At 39.0% G+C, this 16,171-nt stretch overlaps 1 protein-coding gene across 7 annotated transcripts in view; it reads left to right on the forward strand.

Moving 5' to 3' along the window:
* Nucleotides 1–16,171, forward strand: part of MDN1 (midasin AAA ATPase 1) — a 153,786-nt gene that overhangs the window by 59,502 nt on the left and 78,113 nt on the right. For all 7 annotated transcript variants that reach the window (XM_059700951.1, XM_059700950.1, XM_059700944.1 and 4 more), the window contains 9 exons: nt 1,412–1,556; nt 3,892–4,021; nt 6,846–7,064; nt 8,222–8,419; nt 9,343–9,551; nt 10,608–10,730; nt 12,490–12,687; nt 14,686–14,793; nt 15,145–15,333. In XM_059700951.1, the coding sequence (XP_059556934.1) occupies nt 1,412–1,556; nt 3,892–4,021; nt 6,846–7,064; nt 8,222–8,419; nt 9,343–9,551; nt 10,608–10,730; nt 12,490–12,687; nt 14,686–14,793; nt 15,145–15,333 (1,519 nt within the window). The remainder of the gene's footprint in view (nt 1–1,411; nt 1,557–3,891; nt 4,022–6,845; nt 7,065–8,221; nt 8,420–9,342; nt 9,552–10,607; nt 10,731–12,489; nt 12,688–14,685; nt 14,794–15,144; nt 15,334–16,171) is intronic.

The raw sequence follows: 16,171 nt of genomic DNA on the forward strand, positions 1-16,171 counted from the left end.
GCCAGTGTCTTAAATTTTTTTGAAGAACTAGAATCAGCATCCTAGATATTATGGCTGTCAGACCTCTCAAAACCTCAGACCAATATGAGTCTTGATGTATACCTATTTTTCTCTCTTTATTGAGGTACTAGAGGCCCAGTGCCTGAAATTCGTACACGGGCAGGGTCCCTAGGCTTGGCCGGCGATCAGGGCCGATCAGGTTCCCCGCCTCCTTCCCTCCTCCTTCCATCACTGCCAATGCGTTGCCACCGTGCGATTCCCCACCTCTCCGCCTCCTCCTTCCCTCACAGCCAGCGTACTGCCACCACGTGATTCCCCACCTACCTGCTGCTCCTTCCCTCGCTCCCTCAGTGCCCTACCACCACTGCTGGTCCCCCACCATGTTCTGCGCCGCCCCCTGATGGTCAGCGCATGTCATAGCAAGTGATTGAACTCCTGGTCGAACTCCCAAGGGGACACTTTGCATATTAGCCATATATATATATAGCTATAGATAGTAATTTGCATATCATAAAATGCATTCATTTTAAATGTATACTTCAATGAGTTTTAGTAAATCTACTGTTTTGCAACCACCACAATCCAGTTATTTAGTTTTACAACAATTCCATCATCTCAGTAGGATCCCTCATGCCCATTTAAAGTTTCTCTCTGATGCCACTTACTGCTACTAATCTATTTGTTATCTCTGGATTTGTCTTTTCAGGACATTTCATGTAAATGGTCTCATTTTGCATTAATATTTTGAGCTTCATCCATGTTGTAGCCTGTTAGTAGTTTGTTTCTTTTTATCCCTAATAGTGTTTCATTGTGTGAAGGCACCATATTTTTATCCATTCACCACTTGGTGGCATTGGGAGTGTTTCTACTTTTATGAATAATGCTGACATGAACATGTGCATGCAATACTCTTATTTTTAAAACAAATGCTGCAATAGCGTAAGTGGAAAAGGGAGTTCTTCTTCTTTTAATCAGAACTATTGTTCCATCACACAGCTATTGGATAATGAGGCATTTTAAAATGTGTTGTAGGAAACCATTTACTAAAGTGAAAGCTCAGCAGAGGAGATAACTTTCTTTTTCCTTTTTTTAAGTTAGTTTTTTAAAAAAATATATTTTTATTGGCTTCAGAGAGGAAGAGAGAGGGAGAGAAGTAGAAACATCAGCGACGAGAGAGAATCATTGATCGGCTGCTTCCTGCACATGCCACACTGGGGATCGAGCCTGCAACCCAGGCATGTGCCCTGATCAGGAATTGAACCATGACCTCCTGGTTCACAGGTTAATGCTCAACCACTGAGCCAGGCTGGCTGGGCTCTTTTTCCCTTTTCAAGAGCATTGAAGACCACAAAATAGGAAGATTATGTAATAAGCCTTTTTTTATCTTATCTTCAATTTTTTCTGTCTTTAGTGTCCTTGAAGTAGAAAAGTCTCTGGTATTAGCAGAAAAAGGCAGCCTAGAGGACAAGGAAAATGAAGTAGAGCTGTTGACTGCTGGGAAAAAATTCCGTATCTTAGCAACCATGAACCCTGGGGGCGACTTTGGAAAAAAAGAGGTATGACTATGTTCTTGAAGTATACTTTTTTTTTTTTTTTTTTTACTTTTTGACCATATCTTGTTGGCACCCTTAAATTCAGTATGTAAAAATACATTTGGAATTTTTATGTTGGGTATAAACTGGGTAAAGGGTAAAAATCAAGAAAGATATTTTAGGATTATTATAAGGTTGAAAAATAATTCTGACAGATAAACATTTTTTTATTTGACATCTCACTTTGTGTATGTGCCTGAAATTTCATTCTTCCAGTTATTTGCACTGTTCTTTACATATGTTACTGTAATAAATTCTCATTAAGACTCTGAGAAAGTTAATCTACTTTTGTGGATGAGAAAAGCTGAGACTGAAATTTATCTCCACCTCTGCTTCTACAGTCTACTCCCTTAAAACACGAATGTGCTTTATGAGTGATTTTAAAGTCCCAAAAAAGAAATGCCAGCCAAGAACCTCTTTTGGTTTTGCAGGTGGAACATGTATATCTGTTCTCTAAAGCAGCGGGCACCAACCTTTCGGACCTCACGAACACCGGTTGGCGACCATTGCTCTAAAGCACTGGTTCTCAACCTGTGGGTTGCAACTCCTTTGGGGGTTGAACGACCCTTTCACAGGGGTCACCTAAGACCATCGGAAAACACATATATAATTACATATTGTTTTTGTGATTAATCACTATGCTTTAATTATGTTCAATTTGTTACAATTTAAATATATCCTGCATATCAGATATTTACATTACGATTCATAACACTATCAAAATTACAGTTATGAAGTAGCAACGAAAATAATTTTATGGTTGGGGGTCACCACAACATGAGGAACTGTATTAAATGGTCGTGGCATTAGGAAGGTTGAGAACCACTGCAAAGGGTTCTGTGGGTCACCTCAGAATGTTAGAAAGAAAAGGCTGCAGATGGTTTCTTCACTTTGGAGGAGGGTGTTAGGATCCAGCTAGGATCTAAACATCTCAAGTCCTGGGATTTTAGGCTCAAAAAGCTCAGTGGAGGAGTATGCATTTTGTGTGGGGTCCTGGTCTGTTAAGAAAATGGTGGTGCAGTGGCAGGTCAGGGATGCTGAGAAGAACCAGGAGTTGAAAGCAATTCGTATTCTTGGTAACTTGGTTGGTACTTGTAATGCAGACATGATATTTTGGGCCTAATTTTCCTCGGTACCATAAGAAGGAAGATTACATCATTGGGCCTCAAGAAATGTTCTGAAGAGAAGAAATAAAATGCACCAGAGTTTAAAAAAACCTGATTCTTTGGCAAGTGGAAATAGCACAGAGGAGACGATTTCAAGGTTGTGTATGTGACTTGCCCGTCCGGTTAGCTTAAGTTTTACTTAGCCAAAGATTGCCAACTTTTATTTTGCATTTCTAGCAAAGAGATAGTATTCTGAAGACCTGAGGCATTTCTTATCTAGGCTGACGATGAGGAACACTCTGTGTTCCCTGTGTCTTTATTTTTATTTACTTTTTATTGATTGATTTTAGATGGAGGAGGGGAGGTAAAGAGAGAGAACATTGATTTGTTGTTCCACTTATTTATGCATTCATTGGTTGCTTCTTGTATGTGCCCTGATTGGAGATGAACCTGCAACCTTGGCGTACCGGGACGATGGTCTAACCAACTGAGCTACCCGGACAACTCTGGGTCTTCATTGAGTGCTCCTGGTCCTGCTGTGGTAGACTACACAGTGGATGGAGTTTATTGTCAAGTAAAAGGAAAGTGATGATAAACAGAGAACTACATGCATATGCCATGGCAAACTTTTGTGAATGGAGGTTAACTGACCTAGGGAAAGGGTAAGAGGAATCAGGGTAGAGGCCCTAAGACTGGAGGGACTAAACAATTGTTTGTTACACAGCAGGTAAAATATATACCTCATAATTGTACTCTGAGTCACATAGAAGCTATCTCTTTCTACTTCAGACAGTTCTCCCTATGGGAAGATAGCATTATTTTCTCTAAAGCATTGGTTATCTAACTACAGGTAAAATAAAGGAATGGTCTTTGCTTGGGGGAAGGTGTTCAGGATAGGGAGTTGTCCAGATGGGCTCAAGTCCTATTTGTACCACTTATACTCTACATGACTTTGAAGCTCTGTACCATCTCTATCAAGAAAGTGATGGATTGAAAAATGTGGTGGAGATTAATGAGATAACATGGAAGGAGCCAGGACAAAGTAAGTTTTCAGTAAATTGCAACTAGTAGTTGAGGTAATAAAAGAAGCATCTGGTACTTGCCAGACTAACAGCTAATATTTTTTGAAAAGATTTATTTTCTAGCTTTTCTCAAAGGTATTACATTCACATTGCAGTTTGTGTTCCTTACAGCTGTCTCCTGCCTTAAGAAACCGGTTTACAGAAATATGGTGCCCTCAGAGCACAAACCGTGAAGATTTAAAAGAGATAATCAGCAGTAATCTTCGTCCAGGATTGTCTCTGGGCAGAATAGATCATAAAGGTGAGAGTTTTTAGGTGGTGGTGGTAATGGGATGGAGGGGCTGTGTGTTCAAAGTGAGAGATGTGGTATAGAACATTAGCAGTATGTATATATGGTGTATTATAAGGAGAAGGGGAATTAGAGAAATTGGAACAAAATAGACCTAAGGAAATGATACTAACCTATTACCATCTATTAGATTGTCCCTTCTTCCCATTGCCTCCTTCACCAGGGTTGTTAAATTCTACCTTATTGTTTCACCTGTAAAGATGAGGAAAATTTTACTTAAATTTTAGTCATTTTCACCTTTAGAAAATGTTCATAGAATTTTATTTCTGTTGTTAATCCTCACCCAAGGATATTTTTTTCCATTGGTTTTTAGAGAGAGTGGAATGGAAGGGGAAGAGAGAGAGAGAGAGAGAGAGAGAAATTTCGATGAGAGAGAGACATCGATTGGTTGCCTCCCACTCATGCCCCAACTGGGACCGGGGATCAAACCTGCAACCCAGGTATATTCCCCTCTGTTATGTGGTCTGGTGCTCTAACCACTGGGAACACTGGCCAGGACTATAAAATGTTCATGGAATTTTAAACCGCATTTCTTTAGTTGTCACCAGCTAATTTGTAATTATTAAAAAATATTTTATGAAAAAATTTCAAACATAAGGAAAATACAATAGTATTAAAAAAAACTCCCACATGTGTAAACCTAGATTTAACAGTTCTTAAGATATCCAGTAAGAGTCAAAACGTTTATGTGGTTCCTTTTTTTAAGAGTTCTTAGTTTATTAATCCTCTAATGAAAAATTTACACAATCACCACAGATAACATCACTGAAGAACCTTTACTCCTTTTTGCCAGCTCCAACACTGGCCTTTCTGCTCCCCCTGACTTTGTTCATTCTGTTCTTGTGTTCCTTTCTCTGCGTTTTGAGGTTTTCTTCTTAAACAAGGCCATGTCTTGCAAGTCTTATGTTTGAGTTCATTTTTCTTTGCGGAATCACAAATCATGCCAAAGCCAGGATGGGTTTGCCACCATAAAAATATGTTCTGAATTCAGATGCAAAGATGACATCTGGTTTGGTCTCATACATTTTGACTAATTTTTCCTGAATTTCTGTGTTAGGTACTATTGCCTTCCAAGGGTGAAGGACGTCAATGGCTGTTTCCACTGAAATAGTCTGTAGGTCAGGAACTTCCTGATCCAGATAATTACTGTGTTGTTCATGATGGTGGCCAGTCTCCAAGCAGCCAGGGAGGAAGAGCATGGGGGTTCTTTTTTAATTGAGCCTAGATTGATTTGATACATATATATTTAAAAATTTTTATTAGGATACGATTGACATACAACATATTAGTTTCAGGGGTACAACATAATAATTTTATATTTGTATGTATTGTGAAATGATCACCGCAATAAGTATAGTTAATGTCTGTCACCATGATATATATATACATGTATCCTTGAGTTATTTCTAAAAGTGGAAATAAAGATCTTCAGAGATCCCATTAATATGGCCAGCTTCTCCAGAAAGATGTTCGTATTCCCAATGCTGTCAGCAGCTTAGCCTGCTTGGCATAGTCCTTCCAACATGGAGTTTTCATTTTTAAATCTATTATTTTATCCTTGTTAATTTAATGGATATTCCAGAATTCCATTTTCTTTCATTATTAGCGACATGGAACATTTAAAATATGTCTGGCATATTTTAAAAGAAATATTAATCATCTTATATGTTAGTATTCATTATGTATTTTTGGATACTATTCTTTATTACATTTATCACATAGGTTTCTATATTATGTTACCTCTTAATATTTGTTGTAAAAAATACATGAACCCATCTACTTTATCACTGGTGATCTTCTTTCTGTTTAATAGTCATGGTTTAATTCTTCACTAACAATGAATAAAGTTATCCATTTTTTATTAAGTCCTTGATGTACCTCAAATTTATTTCACTCTGAAATGTGGATCCAAGTACTCATTGTTCCTAGACTTTTTAAGTTCCTTTTAAAGATTTGTGGTTTTTTTTTAATTAGTATTTTTTTTTTCTGACCAATTAGTTTTCTTCTAACCACTTCTCAGTGTTGAAGAATGTTGAAGAATGTTGTTGAATAGTCTGTTTATATTATAGCAGTGTGAATTCCTCCTCATCATATTTTCTTTTTTAGAAAATATTCTATGGCATTTATACTTTTTAGATAGATGTTTACTATTTATTTCATAAGTTATATATAGAGTGTTCTACTAAATTTAATTGGCTTTGCTTTCATCTATATATAACTGCTTAAGTAGTTTATTTTCAAATATTTTACAGCATGAAATTATAAGTAGAATAGCCATTTAAATACCTAGATAATGAAATAAAATGTATGAATTTTGTAATTTACTGAATTCTGATTGTTGCATTGATTTAAGAAAACCAAAAGCCTGAACTAAAAGGCTCTAAAAATGTGGGATTTCCCATTTCAGGGAATCATTTTATAATATAGTAAAATTTGTATATTTTTCTAAGATCTTTGTGTCTTAACTTCAAAATTGTGTCTGAATATGAACCAAATGAATATTTCTTTGAGTTTCCAGAGTGTAACTTTCTAGACTATAATACCCATGTATTTTTGTAAGACATTTTTGTATGTGTAGAATTATATTTATGACCCCTCTGGAATGCAATAATAGCTATGGAATCCCCCCTTAGAAGAAACATTAATGTGAATTCACAGAGATTTGTAGATAATCCACGGATCATAGAGTCCCGTTAGGCCATCTGTTGGCCCCAGATTGCAAGTCCCCTGTTTTGGGTGTTCCTAAGTGGTAAATACTTGCTTCCTTGTGTTGTAGGGGCTGACATAGCTGAGGTGATGCTGGATTTCATTGACTGGCTGACCCACCAGGAATTTGGCCGAAGGTGTGTGGTCAGTATCAGAGATATCCTGTCCTGGGTTAACTTCATGAACACAATGGGGGAGGAAGCTGCTTTGAAAAGGCCAGAGACCATCTCCACTGTGACAACTTTTGTCCATGCTGCATGTCTGGTGTACATAGATGGAATAGGTTCAGGTATGTTGTCTTTTAGCTGGTGGAACAAGGGGTTAGGGTAAAGCGGAGGATGAAATAGAGCAAGTCCACACCTCTTACCCAGATACTTTATAGAATCACTTACTCTAACAAAATGGCTTTTTTGTGTGCCCTTACTCCAAGGCACAAAATGGCTTTCCTTTTCTTTCTACTCTTTTTGAGATGTGGTTGGTATAAAAGATATGCCAAAAACTTCTCATTACTTATAGGCAAAGGACTTAGTAAACATGAAGTGATGATTCTGAATAGAAAGAAGACTGTTGGAAATGCCCTTGCTCCTGAAGGACTGGATAATTTTTTTAAAATATCTATATCTTACTGATTTTTTACAGAGAGGAAGGGAGAGGGATAGAGTGTTAGAAACACTGATGAGAGAGAAACACTGATCAGCTACCTCCTGCACACTCCCTACTGGGGATGTGCCTGCAACCAAGGTACATGCCTTTGACCGGAATTGAACCTGGGACCCTTCAGTCCGCTGGCAGATGCTCTACCCACTGAGCCAAACCTGTCAGGGCTGGATAATTGTTAACATGAATGGTTATTTATAACTAATGGGCCTGAATCCATAAAGTTTGTTTTATTTTTATTTTTTTAAAAATACATTTTATTGATTTTTTTACAGAGAGGAAGGGAGAGGGATAGAGAGTCAGAAACATCGATGAGAGAGAAGCATCGATCAGCTGCCTCCTGAACACCCCCCACTGGGGATGTGCCCGCAGCCAAGGTACATGCCCTTGCCTGGAATCAAACCCGCCACCCTTGAGTCCGCAGGCCGACGCTCTATCCAGTGAGCCAAACCAGCCAGGGCAGTTTGTTTTATTTTAAGTTTACTGTAATTTAATAAAATTCAGTATTTAGGTTCTGCTTCTCAACCATGAAGATTAGAGATATAAACAAAAATGACCAGTACTCTTATCTCCATGCTGATCTATCATGGAGTGCCTGGAGCGCTTTACTGAATAAGTTGCTGCTGAATTGATGATCTGTAAATTGTGGGGAGAGGTTAGCAGTTGTATTTCTGCTATAATTCAGCGAGGGGCTTTGTTTCCCCAGGAAACTGCCCTAGAGCTCCTGCTGAATGGTTGTGAAGCTTGGTGTTGTGCTGTTGTTTGATGGACTGATTTTCTGTCTTTTAGGAGTCACTTCCTCTGGGTTTGGTACAGCCCTCTTGGCTCGCAAAGAATGTCTGAAATTCCTAATCAAGAAACTTTCCAAGATAGTCCGACTTACAGAATGTCAGAAAAATGAATTAAAGATTTATGACAGGCTCAAGGCCAAGGAATTCACTGGGATAGATAATCGTTGGGGAATTCATCCATTTTTTATACCAAGAGGTAAGGATGATTGTAAATAAATGAAGATTCTCTTCTTATATATCATAGGTACTTGACTTTTACTATGACTTTTTGTTTTATTGTATCATACTAATCATGATTTTTGAACTAGTTATCTGAATTAAAATCTGACTTGGCATAACCTTAATTGTGAGTAGTTAACATGTGAGTTGGCATGTAAAAGTAGGGGAAAATATAGTTTTAATCTATGAATAAATTGTCTTGTAAAAATGCATTTGTTTATTATTTGGTGCTCAAAAGAAGAGCTTTCCTATAGTAACAATTGAGTCCATATATTCCAACTATAGAAACACTTAAAAAAAAAATAGTTTTGCAAATCCTTGAGGGCAGGTTTGTATCACTTAACTGTCCCTGGCATCTGATATGCAGCCTAGCAGTCAGTCATACGCATCCAGAAAATGTGTTGATTGAGTGAATGGATGAACAAATGATTGATTAAATGGAAAATGCAAGTGATGCATCCTGAATTGTCTTGGTGGCCTAAATACCTTGGATGAAATTGTTTAATATGGTACCACCTATCTTATATTTCTAGTTTACACTTGACTTTTAGAAAACTACCTACTTATAAAGGTAAATTGTACAAGTACCTGCAGTATTTCCAGGTATAGGTTGTGATAGGTCCAGCTTTCCTATGTGATAGTTATATGTATAGGTAGAAGAGATGGAGATATTTGTGCAGTAGACACAATTAAGGAACGTATGCTTCTGCCTATTCTGCTATAGCATTTTATGGGCCCCAAAGTGGGGAAATGTTGAAATAGGGCTAAGCATTTTCACCACAGATGGCATCTCACTTACTGATAGTCCACTTGGTGGATTCTCATAATCTTGGGTTGACGTGTGTATATGATTTGGTGATGTCCAGCTTAAATATGTGGATTTTTCCCCCTCCTCTTAAGGACCTATCCTTCACAGGAATAACATTGCGGACTATGCACTCAGTGCTGGCACCACAGCTATGAATGCCCAGAGGCTCTTAAGAGCTACAAAACTGAACAAACCCATTCTCCTGGAGGGCTCCCCTGGTGTGGGCAAGACGAGTTTGGTTGGAGCATTAGCAAAGGCTTCGGGCAACACTCTTGTTCGAATCAACTTGTCAGAGCAGACGGTAAGCTCAATAGTCCTACAGCTGATGAGGACAAGTATAGGGAGAAATGTTTGTATCTGCTTATAATCTCCTAATCAGGAAGAGTGATGACATTTTCAGTATCCCAAATACTTCATGGCTGTGAAAGACCACAACAATGTGACCTTCCAAAATAATTATTTTGAATTCATTAATAGCTGACATATGTAATAATGTTCACTCTGCTTTATTCTAACTCTTTTGAGAATTTCCCACTTATGTATTTATTGTAATACTAGAGGCCCGGTGCACGTGCACTGGTGGGGTCCCTTGGCCTGGCCTGCGCTCTCTTACAATCCAGGACCCCGCGAGGGATGTTGGAGAGCTGGTTTCGGCCTGATCCCTGCAGGCCAGGCTGAGGGACCCCACTGGTGCACGAATCTGTGCATCCGGCCTCTAGTATGCATATAAGATCTTTGGTTAATCTCTTCCCGCCTTCCCCCTCCCCCTTCCCTCTGAGATTCATCAGTCTGTTCTATGTTTCCATGCCTGTGCGTTGAGCATCTGTCCCCTGGTGGTCATTGCACATCATAGCTGCTGGCTGATTGGCTAGTCACTTAGGCTTTTATATATATAGATAACCTCTTTTTATTTTTGTCCTTTCTAAAATAAAAGTTAGTAGAAATAAAATGATCTTTAAACAACCTTATGAAAATGTGTAAGAGAGATGACAAATTAAGTGAGAATCTCTTGGAATGGGGTCTGAGAGCAGGGCCTGGGCATTGTTGTTAGTTTTTATTTTGTTTTTTTTGTGTGTGTTTTTTAAAGTTTGCCAACTAGTTTCTAACGATAGCCATAGTTGAGAACTACTGATGTGGAGCTCCAGCTCCAATTGATGTATACTTGGAGCATTGTGATGAGAAGTTTCTTGAGGCATGTCTGGGATCCTGGTAAAGAATGCTGGGAGTAATTAGTTCTGTCTTGGGAGGAAGAAGGAAAAGTGGCACAAAGCACAAGTATTTATCATTTTAGATTTTAGGTCTTGGGATCTAATTTTTATGTAATTTTGGCTTTTTCTCACTTCTTTTCTTCCCAAAGGACATCACAGACCTGTTTGGAGCAGATCTACCTGTTGAAGGTGGCAAGGGAGGAGAGTTTGCCTGGCGTGATGGCCCCTTGCTGGCAGCTCTGAAAGCCGGCCACTGGGTTGTGTTGGATGAGGTGAGGGGATGGTCCACCATGCCGAGGATGGGATACCAAGTGTGAAGAGCAGTCAGACTTTTCATAGCTCTAGGTCATTTCTCAGTGGATGATCATGCTTTTGCCTATTAAAGACAAATTCTCTAATGAAAAGAATCCTTCATGGTTTCTTTTAAAGAATAAAAATAGTCACTTGTCAGAAAGCACAGATAGAAGCCCCTCTCTATTTATAACCTACAAGCTATCCTGCTTTTGTAAGGTGATCTCTAGAGAATAACTGCCTCTTCACTAGTGTTTTCTTGTAGTCTCTGGCAGGCTTGCTGTTTGTATTTTATGGGTATTTTACAGTGTCAAGGACCTCATGTTTCATCAGTGCAACAGAGACTGTGGACAGTTATCTTAAGAACACACGTACAAAAATAGTGAGAAGATAATCAGTGTTATATGTGTATATTGGATAAATTAATGACCAGAAGAACAGCATGTTATGAGACCTGTGCTAACTGCTGAATCTCAGTGACTGGCAGGCAACTTGAGAAAGGAAAAGTGATACACCGAAATAAAAAATCTAAGGTTGTGACTAAAGGAGTCAAATCAGTTTGGGATGTGCCGTGTTCATGCTAATTTAGGAAAAGGCTAAGAAGTAGTTGTGGAGCTTAAATTATTAGAGTGATGAAAGTGCTACAGATGAAACCTGACATAGGCCCAGCTGGTTCCCTGAGTTCAGACCCCTTTGGTCAGAGGGTGTGCTGAGCATTCCTTTTCTGCAGAGATGCTTCCTACTTACTAGAGATACTAAGGAGAGAGTTGTTTCTGCCTCCCCCCCACCTTCCCCAAAGATTTTTTGGAAATGGATGTGTGATAGAATATTCATTATCCAGGAAAAAAGAATGCCGAGTTTTAAAGCTTAAGACTTCTGACCATATTCCAATTGGATGGAAATGCATCTAGGGACCACAAGGCACTGGACTTGCAATCATACTTCACATCTTTTAGAACCGCACCAGTTGGAAATATACAGAGGAGTTTGTGCTTGTGTAAACATGACATTTGAAATTGTAATGTAGTTTGTGTTTGCCCATTTGAATTTTATTGATTCACATTTTCCAATTGAAATTTTCCATGTTACCTGAAACCACTCATACTCCCCATTCCTGAGCTCTGAACTCAGTATCTGAAGACCTCCATTCAGCTCTGTTCATTTGTGGCACAAAATCCTTGTATTCATTCTTGTTCACAAAACTGTTAGTGAAAGTTAGCTATGTAGATCCATTTTATGTAGTTTGTATCATGATTTTTAGGCCCATTTGGAGATTATTCAGTATTTGAGCTGGGAAAGATATTTACTTACCTAAGTATGTAGAGAGCTATCTTGCCTCATCTTTTAAAATCCCAGAGTACAAAAAAGATATGTCTATGTATTGGCAAGTTTTTCTTGTAAGCTATGATTTATGAAGTAGGTCAATATGGGTGCACATAATAGATACAGTTTAAATTTACAGAAGACTTTAACTGCTTTTTAAAAAATTCAGCCTTAATACTTATTTAGTTTACTTAAATATTGATAATTTATATACATAAAATCCAACATGTATATGAAAGACTAGTAGGATGAATACACATTAATCCATCACTCAGTTTAAGAAATAGGGTGTTTCCAATACTGTTTGAGCTTCCTCTTACTGAAAATAACACTATCTTTTATGCATATTATCCCTCTGCTTTTCGTTATATTTACACTGCATATATAATACATGTGTGTATTTTCTTCTCCAAATAGCTCAACCTGGCTTCTCAGTCTGTATTGGAAGGACTCAATGCTTGTTTTGACCACCGAGGAGAAATCTATATTCCTGAGTTAGGAATGAGCTTTCAAGTACAGCATGAAAAGACAAAGATTTTTGGTTGTCAAAATCCCTTTAGACAAGGAGGCGGGAGGAAAGGCTTGCCTAGGTCTTTCCTTAACAGATTCACTCAGGTGAGATATCCTGTTATACAGAGACCACATGTGGAGTGTTGGGAGTGATAAGACTGCTTGCTGAAATATAGTTATTAGGATGTCCTCTATGAGAATGAGGGAGAATTAGTTTAAAGATTTGTTTTTCAAGTCCATGTCTATATGATGAATATCAATGCAACTGCTTTCCATTATCACTTTTCTTCTGGTGTCAACCCTTTGTTTTATGTCCGAGAGGACCTGGTTTATTTTCAGTTGGAGGAGAGTAAGGTCACCACTTTCTGTAGGATTCTATTACTGTTCTCAGGATTAAGGCCAGCGTAAACCTTTTCAAGTGTCTACGTGATCTATGAAGACATTACAAGAATTTTATAATGAAAACAATGCGTTTTAATTAAAGAAAAGTCAGAACAGAAAACTACCATGAAGAATTAAAAATCCAGTATTCTCCATACCAAAGTCAACTATAATTCATATTTGGTATATTTTCTTACTGCCTTTATTCACATTTGCAGAGATAGTAGAGAGCAAAAGAGGGAGAGCATATGCTCAATTATTTTAACATCTGTTTTTTAAAGTTTGGCTAATCTAGAGGTTTGGAAATGGCTGTAGATGTTAGCTTTATTTAATGTCCCTGTCCCTTGAAAATTAAGAATTTCCTAAGTATCTTCTGAGAATAGCTTATTATGAAAAATTTCAGATATTTAAAAGCTGAACAGATTTATATGTTCATATAAATTCAGAATTTTGGTAGGAAATTTTAAAAAATATACTTAAAAATGAATTGCATATATCATTTTTTCTTTAGTTGAATGGAGCTAACAGAAAAAAAAACCCAAGTTGCTTTATATTTCAACTAGAGGCCTGGTGCACAAAAATTTGTGCACGGGGGGGGGGGGGTCTCCCTCAGGCTGGCCTGTGCCCTCTCGCAATCTGGGACCCCTCGGAGGATGTCCACGTTGGCAGTCGGACATCCCTCTGGCAGCCCGGGAGCCCTAGGGGGGTGTCCACTTGCCAGTGGGGAGCAGGCCTAAGCTGCAGTCAGACATCCTCAGTGCTGCTGAGGAGGCGGGAGAGACTCCCGCCACCACCACTGTGCTGGCAGCCACCAGCCTATCTTGTGGCTGAGCAGAGCTCCACCTGTGGGAGCACACTGACCACCAGGGGGCATATCCTGGATTGAGCGTCTGCCCCCTAGTGGTCAGTGCGTGTCATAGTGACCAGTCATTCCCAGTTCTGCTGTTAGGGTCAATTTGCATATTACCCTTTTATTATATAGGATAGAGGCCTGGTGCATGGGTGGGGGCCGGCTGATTTGCCCTGAAGGGTGTCCCGGATCAGGGTGGGGGTCCTGCTGGGGTGCCTGGCCAGCCTGGGTGAGGGGCTGATGGCTGTTTTCAGGTTGGTCAAGCCCCCCCAGTGGGGATCCTCACCCCATGGGGGTGTGGCCAGGCTGGGTGAGGGACTGAGGGCTGTTTTCAGGCTGACCACGCCCGCGGGCTGGAAGCAGGTATCTGGGATTTGTTTAGCTTCTATAATTGAAACTTTGTAGTCTTGGTCCCACTTGAAGCCTGGGTTGCCCCTGGCACCCGAGGCTCCCAGCCCCTCCTTGAGTGGAGGCCATGCTGGCTGGAAGCAGGTATCTGGGATTTATTTATCTTCTATAATTGAAACTTTGTAACCTTGAGCGGAGCTCAGGGCTGGCAGAGCAGGTGGGAAGCTTGGCTTCCTCCATCGCCGGGGGCAACCCAAGGCTCCTGCTCGCTCCAGCTCCGTGGCTGCTGCCATCTTAGTGACCGAGTGAGGGAGTGATGGTTAATCTGCATATTACTCTTTTATTAGGAAGATTTTATATGCTTCTGTATCCTAAAAATGCAAGAAGTTTCTAGAACAGAAAAAACTGTGTGTGTGTGTACAGCTGATGTTAAATAAAAATTTCACATCACAAGTGTTAGTCATTTTTGGTGTTTAGTAAAGAGATACTATAGCATCTCTCCATGTTATTTTTGGATTTTATAGGTCTTTGTGGATCCCCTTACAGTAATTGACATGGAGTTCATTGCCAGTACTCTGTTTCCAGCTATTGACAAAAATATTGTTAAGAAAATGGTTGCTTTCAACAATCAGGTAAATACCTACTTGTATTAATTATTCTTTATTTTCCTGGCTATAATTGAACTATTATTTTCTGGGACACTATCAAATTACCAGTCTTTCTAATATAAATCACAAGTTTATAGTGGAAGGGAAGCTACTAATTTGAGGGTTACAGTAGTTCAGTTTTGTTGTATATATCAGTGTTAATACTTATAGGCTATTCCTTGTATTTAGAAGTTTGGATTGAAAAAGGAGACATATAAAAAATCAAGCCTATTAATTTCTGTTTCAGATTATGTATGCATTTGTACTATGAGAATAGTACTTAATGCAGTGCTTAGCAATGGGACATGTTTTTTAATAAAGGTATTTTCTTTTTAGATTGATCATGAAGTGACTGTTGAGAAGAAATGGGGGCAAAAAGGAGGACCATGGGAATTCAACCTCCGGGACCTTTTCCGCTGGTGTCAGTTGATGCTGGTTGACCAGTCCCCTGGCTGCTATGATCCTGGTCAGCATGTGTTTTTGGTCTATGGTGAAAGAATGAGAACCAGGGAAGACAAAGAAAAGGTGATTATCACATTTTTGCTTTGTGTTTCTTACCATCTTGAAGTTGATTTCTTCACAAGGGGGAGAAGGGACATACTCACAAATATTAAATTTAGTAAAGCTGCTTGGAAATTTAGAAATTAAGGGAAGAGCCTATACATTTACCTACCTCAGGGTCTCACAGTATAGAGTAGTTTGCGTTGAAGTACACACTGTGCTCACTTAGCTGAATCCTCATGATTGTAAACTTTCCTACAACAGTATTGCCTCCAGTAATAAAGAACTAGGTTTCCATCCTCTTTCCAGGCACAAAGGGAAGAAGCAGCAGCAGGAAGAGACACCCAGTAGGAGAGGAGGGCTTTTTTTTTTTTTTAAGGGTTTTTTGTTTTTAAATAAGTGTTAGATTACACAATATTTTTTCTGAAAAGTGTAAGTGGATATAAAAAGAAGATAATCTAAATGGAAATAAAAATACCCCTTCATAAATGGAAAATAAAACTTGAGTTCCCAATTTAATAAACTGTAGTAATGTGCGCATTTTACTTTGTAGTAAAGTCCTTTCACTGAATGCTCAAAACAGCTACAGATGGCAGGTGCTGTCATGACCTCTTACAGATGAGGGACCAAGGCTCAGAGTCATGGCGTCTCACAAGTAGCAAGTGGTAGAGCCAGCTCTCAGCCCAGACCTTTCCACTTTGCTATTCTGCCACATCACAACCGCTTAAAACTAATTAATTAACACAGATCTATGCATTAGAAGCAGCAACTTCCTTCTTGAAACCTGACACTGTGGCTATCCCATAGTGCATGTAGTTTTCACACCTTCGATTCTGCTGAGTGCCCAGATCCCTTTGTATGT

The sequence above is a fragment of the Myotis daubentonii genome, chromosome 6, assembly GCF_963259705.1.
Source record: "Myotis daubentonii chromosome 6, mMyoDau2.1, whole genome shotgun sequence".
Classification (NCBI taxonomy): Eukaryota; Metazoa; Chordata; class Mammalia; order Chiroptera; family Vespertilionidae; genus Myotis; species Myotis daubentonii.